This window comes from Cornus florida, unplaced genomic scaffold (genome assembly GCF_030987335.1).
Source record: "Cornus florida cultivar Cherokee Brave unplaced genomic scaffold, ASM3098733v1 CherokeeBrave_3.0.0_Hap2_Chr11, whole genome shotgun sequence".
NCBI lineage: Eukaryota > Viridiplantae > Streptophyta > Magnoliopsida > Cornales > Cornaceae > Cornus > Cornus florida.
The window spans coordinates 89541246-89556532 of NW_026775581.1; the positions used below are offsets into that span (position 1 = coordinate 89541246).

The 15287-nt window shown below is 33.9% G+C and overlaps 1 protein-coding gene and 1 pseudogene across 2 annotated transcripts; one reads left to right on the forward strand and one right to left on the reverse strand.

Moving 5' to 3' along the window:
• Nucleotides 1-1407: 1407 nt before the first annotated feature.
• On the reverse strand, nucleotides 1408-1513 carry LOC132287595 (small nucleolar RNA snoR100; annotated as a pseudogene).
• Nucleotides 1514-9783: 8270 nt separating this feature from the next.
• LOC132287047 (splicing factor-like protein 1) lies at nucleotides 9784-14514 on the forward strand. Of its 2 annotated transcripts, none has more exons than XM_059789510.1 (2): nucleotides 9784-12385; nucleotides 14265-14514. In XM_059789510.1, exon 1 carries the CDS (start codon nucleotides 9848-9850, stop codon nucleotides 12341-12343), a length of 2496 nt encoding a protein of 831 aa, XP_059645493.1. In that variant the 5' UTR covers nucleotides 9784-9847; the 3' UTR covers nucleotides 12344-12385; nucleotides 14265-14514. The 2 variants fall into 2 exon arrangements, with proteins under 2 accessions (XP_059645493.1, XP_059645492.1); XM_059789509.1 differs by having other exon boundaries at nucleotides 9785-12385; nucleotides 14149-14514.
• The last annotated feature ends 773 nt before the right edge of the window (nucleotides 14515-15287 follow it).

Here is a 15287-nt window from a genome sequence, read left to right on the forward strand (position 1 = left end):
TCCCTCGGATCTGTGCTCGGACTTGATCACCCGTAGCTCTAGAATCGAGGGTTATCACATATATATACTTATATATATTCAGTTCTTTAGTCTCAAAGCATTCTTGTATATGTATGTATGTATGTATATATATATATACTTATAAATTACCTAAGTGGTGATGTTCCATTTTACAAATGATGATGTTACTTTTTAGACTCCTATGGTGTTACTTATAAATGTTGGTGAAATGTTACTTATAAATGGTGATATAATTGCCAAACATGGACTTAATTTCTATTTTATGAGGAAATATGTGGCCAAACCAAGGCCACAAGACAGTGGACAACAGAGGACTGGATGAATAATTACATCAGAGGATTTGCGCCCATCCATTTTCAATTGTCATTTTCTGAATTAACAACTGTTATTGTCTTCGTTTCACCTCATTTACTGTTTTCTTTTATTTTGCGCGTCAGATATATGTATATAACGTAAAGAATTGATATGTGACAATGAATATAAGAGTAATACAAAGGAAATATATAATTGAGGGGCATATATAGTTGAGGATGGGATAGGTATATGAGTGTTGTGTAATTAAATTTATATGTACATGATAATTATTGGTAGGTGAGGCTCTTGTAAGACCGTAACCCTTATATTATTCAACATTTCCTTCAAAATTAGGATAGGTTGTATGAAATCATTTTAGTTTGAAAATTAGATCTCGAAAGAAATCTTGAGTTTGAAAATTATATCTCAAAAGCTGCATGACGGAAGCAATTTGATAAAAACATATGATATACAATCATGAGGAATGATAAACCACAACTGTAATACATTCTGAAGAATGTGATGTCGAACAAAATGACAATCAATATCAATGTGTTTGGTGTGCTCTTAAAAGTAGGCTTGATTACGGTTCGGATCAGATTGGTTTGGGGATAAAGTTCAAGCCGAACCGGTCCCCACGGATTGGTGAAAATTGAAACCGAACCGATCCGTGGAGACCTTCAATCCGAACCAAACCGATCCGTTACTTCACGGATCGGACCGGATCGGTTTCCATGGATTGGGCATAAAACAAACTTAAGTCTTATCATTTAACTTACTACGATATTAGATCTCCAAAACAATATTATATCTGAACCCAAAGTAAAAACTAAATATACCGAAGAAAGGAATTCAGATCTGGAAAAATCAAAACAAGGAACCAAATATACCAAAGAAAGGAATTCAGATCTGGAAAAATCAAAGCAAGGAATAACAAGAGTCACCAAGATGATAAAGATTTAGAACATCCAACAGTGCTTGTTAACAGATGCAAGAAAATACAAAAAATGATATAATAAGACTTTACCAGCATATATATATTTTTTTTCCGAAAAGTATAAGAGATTTATAGCAAAATAAAAAAATATATATAAATGTAGGTCTGATCCAGGCCCCCAAATCAAAAAGCTAGAAGCATCAGGGGGGGAGACATGATGACCCTTCATTCTCTGTGCACTTTACCATGCTTCCTTCATTCTTATATTCCAGAACATCGGTTTATTATACACAGATATAGATCTCAATGATGATATATATATACAAGAGGAGGAAGACAGAGGCGAAGAGTGAAGATTGAAGAGAGAGTCACAAAGGTGAAGAAAAGAGGGTGAAGAGAGAAGACTGAAGAGAAGAGGCTCAGGGACAGAGGCGCGGCTGAAGTGTAATGAAATGAGATGAGAGTAAAATAGGGTTAACTTAAAAGAATAATGAATAAAAGAAAAAACAAAATACGGTGGTAAGTAATAAATATATTTAATATTGTATATATATATATATATATATATATATATATATATATATTAATAGGCAACGGTTCGGTTCGGATCCGTTTACCGAACCGCGAATACCGGATTGCAAATTTTCCAAACCATCACCGAACCATGAAATCTGAAAACCGAACCGAACCACACGAATCGGATTGGCGGATTGACGGATTATTTGCTCACCCCTACTTAAAAGACATCGTTGCAACTGCAATACATTCTTAAGATGGTGATGACGAACAAAACGACAATCAGTATCAATGTATTTGGTGCGCTCATTAAAGACACATAACTCAGAAGTACTATAGAGAGACAATAAAATATAATGTATTGCATTGATATGTGATAATGAATACAATAGTACATAAGGGGCATATATAGCTAAGGATAGAGGTAGGTGTGTGAGTGTTGCACCAAAAAACCTATATATGGTAAACTATGGGTAAGTGGGGGAGCTGTTGTATATGGGAAAACCTTAACCCTAACATTATCTAGCACTTTGAATAGAAATTTCAAATTTTTGGCTGTAAAGTGAGTTTCGATGGCATAATTAACATGAAATATCACTAAAAATGTGACATTTACAACATGTAATGTAGCCTGTAGGGGTGGCAAAATTTGACACAACCCATCAGCATGATATGATACGAGTTAAGCGAGTTTGGGTTGATCTTGAACGAGTTCAGATCGTAAATGGGTTGATACGATTAATCCGTTTAGTTAATCGTATCGTGTTTAGGTTGAAGAGTTCAACTCGTTTATACACGCTTAACTATACGTGTTATAAATAAATATTTATTTGAGTTCCAAAATTACTATCTAAACTTGTGTCTTATAATTTACTATTTTTGTAACTTAAATATTATTTAGTAATTTAGTTTGATTGAAACTTATATTTTTTTAGTATTTATTGTTTGATTAAGACTTATTAATAATTTGAATAATATAATGTTTTGTTTTTGTAAGTAAGTCATTAAACATGTTATATGTTTAATAACCCGTTTAATAAATAGGTCGGGTTAGGGTTGAGAGTTACACTATTATAAAGCGAATGGTGTTTGAATTGAATTATTTAATACAATATCCTTAATTTAATAGGACATGATTATCTCTCGTAAATACGAATTGCCATTCTTAAATTATAATGTATGATTAAACTCAATAGCAGATTAGCGTTGGAAAATTTTCACCCTCATATGTGTTAACTAACATCACGTTTTTGGTGACGCGGTTGAGAAGCTTAATCATTTTTGTAGTAATCATTTTTATCTAGAAAAAAATTACTTTTTGACTTTGGTAAAAGAACCATTATCCGAATACAGAACGCGACAAGCATTATTATTATTAATATTTATTTATTTTTATATGATATACGAATATATAGAATAGATCGATAAAAAGGAAAACTAGTTGAAATGAAACCAGTACTCAGCCACCTAAGGGAATAACACGTGGGAAGTACTAAAAGTCAAAATAAGATTTTAACCAAAATGCACTAAAAGTTAAAAAGTCTCTCTTTTGTTTTTTAGTTTTTATTTTTTCCAATTAAATATTAAATTCCCTATTGGAAGATAAAATCCAATTCAAATTACAAGATAAATCATTACTTTTGATGTCAAAACAAAAGGGTCACTGTTGCAAGCGTGAGAATGCATGTTATTTGCATACTACTGCTTGTGCAATAATGTACAGTACTCAATTTTTACTTTTTTTTTTTTTGTTAACTGATCTTTAATAAGTTTAGTTACATTGACCTAGTTTACGTGGACGTAAAATATTTTTTTAATAAAAAATTAATCACACCGTTTAAATTTTTCGGTCTTTTTATCTAAAGCTCCGTTTATTTCGGTGTAAAATATTTTTTTTGAAAAATATATATATTTTTTATTTTTATTTTGTCGATTTTTGGTAAACGTCTATGTCGAGATTGAAGTCAAGTCCATTCGGTGAGACATATAAAATAACTTGTCGAAAATTAATAGAAAAGTTATTTTTATTAAATTTTGATATTTTTTTTTTCTTCGTAAATATTTTCCGATAACTAAATACCAAAAAATAAAATAATATTTTTTAAAAATATTTTACATCAAAACAAATGTAGCCTTAATTACATTTATTTTACATTCAAACAAATGACCTTAATACAGCTAATTTTACTTTGGAGAATGATTGAATTGACTCAATTTTTAATTTCTACCCCCATATCTTAGCTTTCACACACTATTTATTTATTTATTTATTATTATTATTTTGACACTAATTTACACACCTACTTATGCCTTGTTATTGGAGTATCACATCTATCACACACTGATATATTGTCTCCTAATAACATAGTTTAATTCATTGTGATAAATTATTGGCCACGTGTTGGCAAAACCTAAATTGAAAGTGAAATTGATGATGTGAAAAGTCATAGAGAATTGTCCAAATCACATTATATAATTAGATATTTTATTATTAATTTTTTTTCATGATTAGATGGTTGTCGACACATTTTTATAGCCAATAGGCTGCTACACATTTTCTTGGTTAAACAGTAGAGAGAATGAAGTTTTCCCAATTAGAAATACTATGTGCCCAAGTCCTTGACAATGTTAGAGCAAAATCCAAAAAAAGGTACACAAATGTGGATAACTAAGTCTTGCACGGAGCACTTATTCTTGGATTCTAGTTTTATGTATTATAGTTGTAATCTACTTCGTTTCAAGAAAACCAATAATGTTGTAGTTGCAAATTGCAATATGTCATTCTAGAAATTAAAGTGGTGTGTGTGTGACATGTTGTCTCTCTCCACGTTGTCGCAAGTCCACTCATTCCCATGGACCAACAGCAATGAAAATGACTATTACTTTTTGGGTAATTAATGAAATGTCTATTATAGGACCCTATGCGAAACCAATAATTTAGAGAACCTTGGGCCTAGGGAAGAGCCATAAAAATAAATATAAGAAAAATAAGTAGGAAATAAATATAATTATTGAGGTGACACTTATTGAGAGTGGAGCTAAAATTATAAAATGGACCGAATTAAGATGAACGATAGTATTATATATAAACCAGATTAAGAGAAAAAATAATATTATAAATGAATCAGAGTGTGAACTTGCATATAAATAATAAAAAGTTTTGAACCGAGATTATAATTCAAGTTAACGTTTAAGTAATTCCACACTTGCACTCACCTATTTCTATCTATTTACAAAAATACTTGAGACACGTCACTTTATCATTTGGACAATAATCTAACATCTTTTTCAACAAAATATATCCTTGTGCGTTAATAAAGAATTTTTTTTTTTTTTTTTTGGGGTAAGTCTTGTCAAAATGACATGAGAATTGAAGGCGCTCTTTGGAGTAGACACCAGTGACGAGGGTACTTGGTGCACTGAAATTTGCCTTTGGCCTCTCTGGCCTCCGTATGTACGTCGACACTCAAATTTGTTTTTGCATACGTGGTATACTTATTTAGGGCAGAGTCAGGATTATAAAATACACTGAATTAAGAAAAAAAGCAATATTGCAAATAGATCATAAACTTATGTACAATAATAATAATAATAAATTAAACTGAAATTATAATTCAAGTTAACCCTTGTATAATTCCACCCTTGCACTCACCTACTTGCAAAAATACTCAAAACACGTTTTTTTATCATTTGGAAAATAACCCAACATCTTTTTCACAAAGTATATCCTCGTGTGTTATTAAGGAAATTTTTATTTATTTATTTATTTTTGGGTAAGTCTTGTCAAAATGACATTACAATTCAAGGCCCACTTTGGAGTAGACACCAGCGACGAGGATACTTCTTAAATTTTTTTTTTTTTTTTTTTTTCCTGAAGTGACGAGGGGTACTTGGTGCACTGAAATTTGCCTTTGGCCTCTCTGGTCTCTGTCCTAGTGTCCTCCATATCCATATGTCGACACTCAAATACGGAGTATGCTTTTGCATACGTGGTATACTTGCGGACCCCACACAAAGATCATCGAATGGTGAAGTGACCTTGAATTACAGAGGACTATGGGCCTTCATATGTCGACACTCGAATATGTTTTGCATTACGTGGTGTACTTGCGTACCCCACACAAGGATCATCGGTATTGTGTGACCTTGTACTACATGATATATTTTGTCACCATGATCTCATAAATTATAATATAAAAAAATTAAAAAATCTTGCATTCTATTACCACCCACCGCGATCCTCCAGGCAGATCTCTTTCTTGTGCATACTTAATTATGCAGTTCTGATTCAACCATGTTATCACATTATTTTATTTTAGTAATTATAAATTAAATTATAACAGAAGTTTCAACAATATAATTTATTTACTAATATAATTTTAGGATATTATTATTTATCATATATTTATATATTTTTGTAATTATCTTCTCCTACACTGAATATAATGTCATTTTTATGATGGATTCTAATAATTAATAAAACCAACTTCTTGAAATTAACATAATCTTTCTTGAAACTTTTGTTATAATTTAATTTTTAAGTAATAAAATAAAAATAATGTGATAACATGGTTGAATCTGAGATGTATAATTGAGCAAATCAAAATTTAAATGTGCATAATCGCTTTTTTGAAGATAGTTGAAGCATTTCTTATGTTGGTCGGAAGTTCAATTTCGATCACCGAAATCGTCATCGAAATCTGGACTAAAAGGTTAGAACATTTGCTTGAGTCTTGCCAGAATCTGAATTCTTTATCCAAAAACTTCATCGAAATGGGACTTTTTAATAAATTACATATGTTACGTAAAATTCATTAATCCACATGAGCTTTACATCACTTACTTTATTAACCATTGGTTATCCCTTAAATTCCAGATGCCTCTATAGCCCGTGGGTTAGTACTTTCAGTAGATTTTGAAGTGTCAGATTTCGACTCTCTATATCTACTAATCTAAATTCTAACTCTTCTTGTCTGGTAATTAAAAAAAAAAAAAAAAAAAAAATTATCTCTTAAATTAATGATTATAGATTCATGTAACCATGTCATGAATCAAAAATCTTAGCAATAGAAGCATTCTATAAATGCAAAAATACGATTAATGGCTTGGCTCATTTTGATAAATTTAAGCGATCAATTTAAAACTCTCTTTGAAACCTAACTTTGCAAATATGAAATAATCCTTCAGGCTAATCACTTGCCATAAATTATGTCACTGTCTGACTTATTCATCATTTGACTCTCCACTAGTCATAAATTTTGATGATTTTTGACTAATTGAAATATAGAGATGCTCTGCTTTCAATCCACCCATAGCACACGTCCTGAAAGATAATAAATTAGTTTTATTATTTTCTCATTCATCACAAAACATGGTCTAATCAGGTGGAATGTGACTTACAAGAGCTTTTATAAATTTTCCTCACAAAAACCACAAAAAAATTGTTGAAACCAGAACACAAAAATGATAATATATCCTCACCCGGAAAAGCAAAAAAAATGTGGAAAGAAATGTAATTTGAGGAGAGTGGAATACAGGCTAGCTGTGTCAAAGAAGTAGAGAAAAAGAAAGGATGAAGCAGGGCAGCCAATATTAAATGTCGCCATATATATATTTTTTTCCTATATATATATATATATATATATATATATATATATATATATATTTATGGCACAATATATCAGTAAATGACAGGCATAATATTATTCTCCGCAAGGTTGAATTTTCAACCTTTCTTCTGAAAAGGAGACATCATAAAATGTAACTTATGGCCTTCTAATTTATGTACTTCTACTCAGTAATAAAAATATACATTCTATTTAAGCATTAACATGCAGGTTAGGTTCTTTTCTTACAACGGTTTTACTGCATTTTGATTCAAATTGTTGATTTTGTTTCTGGGCTTGAGTTTGGGCTGCTTGTTTTGGGCCTACTCTAGCTTTTGTGCCCATCTTTATGGGCCTGTTTCAGGGTATAATACCTATATGTATTTGCAAATATCACAAACTTTCTTCTTTGTATTTGGTCTTACTTGACTGGGCTTAAAGAGAAATAATGCTAGGTCTATGGGTGCTGAAATTCTGGCTTATGAAAATAAATAATTTTGGGTTGATGTGTATAATTTCAATTCAGCAACTTCCCAGAGCGGAGCCCCAAAAAATAAGCCCAAAATTAAACTCCACCTCGGTTTATTTATTAAACAAATAAACACGAAATGAACCCAAAATTCTCATCTATAAAAAAGTAATTTACTTTCCAAAATATCCTCGAAAACTTGTCCCAAATCTTGTAAGTAAAAAAAAACTGGCACACTAGAGTTGGTGGAATAATTAAAGATTATAGTTACAGTAATAATAAAAAAAGTGGTGGAATAATGGATATGCAGCATAAGATGTTTTAGTTACATTATAGTCAATAAGTGGTAGAATATTCAAACATCTTTTGGTTGTGGTTATAATTAAAAAGTGGTGGAATATGCTAAAGTGGTATTTTGAATACCAAAAGACCATGTGATGCAAGACTTCTGTTTCAGCTCTAGGATATTTCCCAAACTCATGTTGGGAAAAACCCTAAATTTTTAAATTTGAATAAATAAAGACATTTTATCAATTTTAAAATTAAAATACCTTGAGACACTAAAAAAAATAAATAATAGTTTCAGTTTTTAAGAGTATATTAAGGATATTTTGGGTTTTTTATATAAAAAAGTCAAAATTAACGGTCAATAAATATTAGGGGGTAATTTTTACATTTTTTCAAATGTTGTGGATTTATATGCACATACTAGATAGTAGGGGTATTTTTTGCACATTTTTTTAAAATATAGTAGCTGTAATTTTTAATTTTTATTTTTTTATGCACTTTACCTATTTTTAATTTGAATATATAAAACCTTAAAATTATAAAATTGCCTCCATCTTCGAATTATTAAAAAATAAAAGAAAATAAAACTTTGCCCCAAACTTTTAAACATTTTTTTTTTGTTGTCGACATCTTTCTTTCTTTCATGGAACCCCTTTGCAAATAATTTACTCTCACAACTTACATTTTGTTCATGTCTTCCCTACTAGTAATCTTATCTCCTCTTCCACTTTGCCTCATATTCTTCAGTTACATTTCTTACACCCAAAATCAGTAAGATAAATGCTTGAGATCAATATATATTTTTTCAATTTTAGGTCACATAAAAAAAATATAGATTTTAGTAACATAAAGGATTGATCTTTTTGTGAATTGATTTTTAAAATTATTAAAAATTACCAGAGTCTTGCAATTTATGGAGGGTATTTCATATATTAAAAAGATTGGCAAAATTATAAAAACTAGTTGAGGATAATTATAAATGTATAAGAATTTGTTTTTTTTTTAACAAAAAAATGATAAATATATACAAATAGTGCCGATGAACATTTAAGTTTTTGAATTTTTATGACATTTTTCCCACTTAGTTTCCTAGGCTCCTAGCTCCACCATTAATTTGGTCATAGGACTCATAACCATCATATGCCAATGTAATGTTGAGAACAATCAATTTTATTTATTTTTGCAGTGCATTGTGAATGCATGAATTAAGCATAACTTGTGTAATTATTTGATTTTTTTAATGGAATTTTCAAACAACCAAAAAACATGACGACAGTTCCTTATCTCATCAACACTTCAAGAAGTCAATAATCAATATGTTTAAATATTTAAAAAGGTTTTTATTTTACAATTAAATTATTCAAAAAAAAAAAAACTATCTTTTTCATGGAAATAAATTGTTAAACATGTACGCTTGACGTCATTATTTTTTAATAGCTAATAATATTATTGATTAACAAATTTAAACTTGTCATTAATGGATTATTCTCCATTTAAAAAATAAAATAAAATAATTCAATATCTGAATGTTACTCATTTAGTCACTCATAATGTTTCTTCAAGACAAACTATTATTCCTATTTAACAATCTGAAAATAAATAAATAAATAATTTAACAATTAAAAATATATAAATAGTTGTACTATAAATAAAACAGTGTTACATGTAAATTGTGTCCAACACAACTAAAATCTCTCTCTACATAGCGAATAAACCATGGATTCTCTGCAACAAACCCTACCCTCTGAAACCCTACCTTCCGAACCTCCACCCTGTCCTCCATCTGAGCCTCTTTCCCAAAACCTCTACTTTTCATCTTTTGAAACCCTAGCTTACGCTTCTCAGATCCCACCTCCACTAAACCCTCCTCAAACCCTTTTTGAAACCCTAGATCCACACAATCAAGCCCCAATTCAAACTCCACAAACCCTAGCTCAGGAAAACAATCCAATACTTCCACAAATTCCAGAATCCAACTTCATGAATCCATCCGAACCATCGAATCCGAATCCGTTAGCTGAATCACAGGACAATTGTCAGAACCAGACTTTGCCCAATCAAGAGCTCCAGATAGCATTGACGTCAGAATTTAACGTCACCCAGAGTGGCACAGACAAGGATAATTCTGCCGGCGAAGAGGAAACGTCAAGTCGGCGACGGCGACGCAGTAGGTGGGACCCTCCGACGACGGACTCTGAAGGCCAGAATGGGGACGCCGGTGGCGGGACCAAGAAGAGGAAGTCACGGTGGGCCGACGACGAACCAAAACCAGTATTTCAACTGCCTGATTTTATGAAAGACTTCACTGGAGGTATGGACCTTGACCCCGAAATTCAAGTGTTAAATGCTAGGCTTCTTGAAATTAGTAGAATGTTACAATCTGGTTTGCAACTAGACGAACGACCCGACGGCGGTCGATCGCCTTCCCCTGAACCTATATATGATAATGTGGGAGTTCGAATAAACACTAGAGAGTATCGTGCACGTGAAAGGCTTAATAGAGAGAGACAAGAGATAATTTCACAAATTCTCAAACGGAACCCTGCTTTTAAGCCACCAGCAGATTATAGGCCGCCGAAGCTTAACAAGAAGCTCTACATACCAATGAAAGAATACCCGGGTTACAATTTCATCGGACTTATAATTGGGCCTAGAGGAAATACGCAAAAGAGGATGGAGAAGGAGACGGGAGCGAAAATTGTGATTAGGGGGAAGGGGTCTGTTAAGGAAGGTAGGTTGGGGCAGAAGCGTGATTTGAAATTTGATCCGGCTGAGAATGAGGACTTGCACGTTTTGGTGGAAGCAGATACACAAGATGCACTTGATGCTGCTGTGGGGATGGTGGAGAAGCTTTTGCAACCAGTTGATGAAGGACTCAATGAGCATAAGAGACAGCAGCTTCGGGAGCTTGCTGCCTTGAATGGAACAATAAGGGAAGATGAGTTCTGTAGGTTGTGTGGAGAGCCCGGTCATCGGCAGTATGCATGTCCAGCTCGGATGTCGACTTTTAAGAGTGATGTCCTGTGTAAGATTTGTGGTGATGGTGGGCACCCCACTATTGATTGCCCAGTGAAAGGGACTGCAGGGAAGAAAATGGATGATGAGTACCAGAACTTCTTAGCAGAATTAGGAGGGACAGGCCCAGAATCCCTTACCAAGCAAACCCCAGCATTGCCTATTATGGATTCCAACAATTCAGGAAGCAATCCCCCTTGGGCCAGTGGTAATGGTGCTGGAGGTATTGGGAACACGTCACATCCCGGATTGGGCAGCAATGCAGCTAAGATTGGTAAAGAAATTGATGATACAAATTTGTATATTGGGTACTTGCCACCTACTCTAGATGATGATGCTTTGATCAGATTGTTTGCACCTTTTGGTGATATAGTGATGGCTAAGGTTATAAAGGATCGGGTGACTGGATTGAGTAAAGGATATGGTTTTGTAAAGTATACTGATATTGCTCAAGCCAATCAAGCTATAGCTAGCATGAATTGTTATCGTCTGGAGGGGAGAGTAATAGCAGTAAGAGTTGCAGGCAGAGCACCACAACCTGCTGTGGCCCCTGGACCTCCTGCTCCGCAGATGTCCATTTATCCTGCTCCTAATCAAGGAGTTGGTGCTTACCCGTCTCAGCAAATGGCATCAGGTGGCTCTCTTGGGAGTGCACCACCTCCACCTGGCAGCTATATGGGGGCTCCTGTTCCTTGGGGACCACCTGCTCCTCCATATGCTCCTTATCCCCCGCCTCCTCTTGGACCAAATATGTTTGCCGCCATCCAAGGTCAGCCTTTGCCCCCTTACAGTGGACATTATCCTCCACCAACACAAGCTGCTGCCCCTGGTGCCCCGCCTCTGAATATGCCTTCTAGTGAAGCCCAGCAAAGCTACCCCCCTGGAGTGCAATCTCAGAATGATGTGACCTCACAATCTACAGCTAACAATATCTATGGAAACTCGATGACTGGAATGCCACCAAACTCTCAAACTACATATCCTCCATCTTCCTTAAGTTACCCATCTTATTATGCTGTAGCTCCTCCTCCTCCTCCACCTGTGTCTCATTTGACAGTGGACCAACAGAAATTTGCAAATGTGCCATGGGCTTCAAACCCACCAGTTCCGCCACCTGTTGCATCTGCAGAGCAAAGTCAGCAGACAACTTATGGTACAGACCCTGAATATGAAAAGTTCATGGCTGAGATGAAATGACACAATTCCAATGGAGATGATGTTTTCATGTTGAAACGTAATGTAAGTATACAATATTTGACTAGGTTGAAATTCAAATCATTTTTACATTATTGTATTGTAATAGTTTTTGAAACTAAATGGATCCACTTTAGTTGCAAAGGAAAAGCTTTTCATTGCCACTTTGTGATTTCATTCCTGTACCAACCTAGGAATATGCATCAATATAAAAAAAAACAAGTTTGGCATATAATTGCATGAAGTTATAAATGGGGCAAATTAACAATTTTTCTTTTTTTGGCAAGTAAGCAATGCCATGCACCTATTTTACCCCACCTGGGAACCCTCAACCTACCTCTGGGGAGGTGTAGGCCAAGGGGCTGGTGGTGCAAATAAACCTTGCATATGGGATTTAATGGCTGCTGAAAATTTGAAGGGATTTTGAGAATTTAAATGCAATTTTATTTTGATCAATGACTAATAATATATATATATAGTTCAACTATATGTCTTACTTTTATTTATGATATTTAAATGATAAAGTCATATATGGTAAATGCTAATCATATTGCTTTAGTTTTGATTAGGGATGGCTATTGGGTGGGTATGGTTGAACTAACCCCTACCTGTTTAATTTTTCTTGGTCCAATACCCGTCCCAAACCTAGGACGGGTTTGAAGTTTTAATCCCAACCCACCCCGTTTAGTAATAGAACTCACAACCCCGATCCGCCCGTCCCGCCCCGTGAGAGCACGAAGATATATATGTGCATGTGTGTGTAAATACTGAAGAAGACCCTAACCATATCTATATATGCATGTATATTTACAAATAGTAGACTAACCATAGAAGAGAGAGAGAGATCATTATCCGATCACCGGCCATAGAAGAGTGAGGATCCAGTAAAGCCGAGAGCAGCAAACAATGTAGTTGATGTGAGAGGAGAAGAGGACGACAACGCGGAGATCGGATTGCTTAGTAAAGATGTTCAGACCAATACTTTCAGTAATACCATGTCTTGATTATAAATATATATATACAGGTATTTGAGGAGGGGTGTAGAATGAGTCAGAGAGGGAATGGGGGCGTAGTGCAGTGGAGGTTGTGGGGGAGGTTCTGGGGCTGCGGCTGATTGAGAAGTTGAAGAAACCCTAATGTGAGCTATATATTTACTAGTATTTGAGAAATATTTATGGTAAATAAGGGTAAAGAGGTAATTTCATATCATAATCGGGGCAGGGTGGGATGGAATAGAACCCCGTCCCTGACCCGAACCCTGATTTGGTTTTATTAGTTTTTCCCATACCCATCCCAAACCCTATTAAAGGGGTCCCATACCCGTCCCAATAGGTGCAGGGCGAGGCGGGTAAAATTGGCACCCCTAGTTTTAATTGGTTTGTTGACAAACTGACAAATGGCTACCTTAATTGGGATTTAGTCTCATGGCAGCCAATTTTGGCTGTTATTTTTTCCATATTGTTCTTCTTGGATATTAACATTGGAATTTCATTGGTTCTGGTACCTTTTAATTTTCCTCACTGGACAAGGAATGGAAGGAGGTGGAGCTATTCATTTTGCTTTGAATGAGTCCTTTAGATTTAATAACCAGCATGCTAAAGGTTATGGCTTTGATTACTTCCATCTGTTCGATCAGGGCATATCGGATAAAGATTTATAAAATATAATATATGGAGACAACCAAGAGCTTTCTGGATATTCATGTCTATATTATCAGCGGTTTCCACTTTTTTTTCCTGCTGTGATTGGCAGCATTATCATTTTCATCTAATTTGTTAACTTTTCTTGTTGATCATACTCTTTGGCAGGATTGAGGTTTCTTGGAGCTCTTGTCAACTCGTTTTCTTACCTGTTGTTATGATTTCGACTAGTTGGAAGTTTCGGATGCATATCTAATCTTGCCATGCTGTTGTTACAATTGCAGAGACTTTTAGCCAAATTCAGTTTATCCATTAATGCATTGAAGAAGCTTTTCAAGGACATTAAAATTGTAATGACGCGACTCCTTTCTCTGGTGCATGTAGACTTCATCTTGTGCTGATGGTGGTTTCTGACCTCAACCCAACTTGATGCTAATAATTTTCATACCTGGTTTTGTTTGAACTTTTATGATTAGTAACAGATGGTCTTGTGATACTTCATTTAATATGATTTTAATATGTCATTTTCTTTAAGCTCTTTTTCTCAAATTGCTTTATTTTCTTTTGCTGTCAATTATAACATTTCCTTGCTTGTAAGGCCCCCAAGATACATCGAATTTTATGCTTTTGAAGCCTGCTTGGTTCATGCTCCTTTCATCTGGGGAATGGAAGGTATCCATATTTAATTAGTGAAGGGTATGTACCAGTTATTCATTCTAATATGGCCTTGGTTTTGAAATACATTGATTCTGCTTATCTTGATGTACAGTTCGAGTTTATGGCAGCATGTTCTATATACAATGAATTATTGGTGACCACTGGTTCTACCAGTGTCAGAATTTTATTCTCACTAATTTTATTCTATGATGCAGTTTTAATTTCTTTTCATTTCTACTTACTACTGTTCATTTTTGTGGCAGAGCTCAATGGTGCTTTGCCTGATATTTCTGGTTCTAGATTGCAATACTACTACTGTTTTGGGTTTATGTTTCTAGTGTCTGATAAATTAGATTTTGAGTGTTTAAACTTACTTTTGCTTTACTTTCCAAAATAGAAAATATTCATACGCCTTTCTGTTTTATTCTGATATCATGTGATTAGATCTAACCAAAAATTTATTGCTTACTGCTTATTTTGGTATCTCACTTCTTATTGAGAGGTCACTTCTTATCTTTCATACCATTTTTGACTTAAAATGGTCTTTTTTCTTGTAAAAAGTAGAAGTGGAGGGTCTTTTTGCTTTTGTTAACCTACAGTACTTGGTTCTTATAAATATTTAAACATACATAAAATATTACTTGGAGAAG

What these genes read in the sequence shown, in the direction of transcription:
- LOC132287047 (XM_059789510.1), top strand. Translation starts at nt 9,848, where the DNA reads ATGGATTCTCTGCAACAAACCCTACCCTCTGAAACCCTACCTTCCGAA.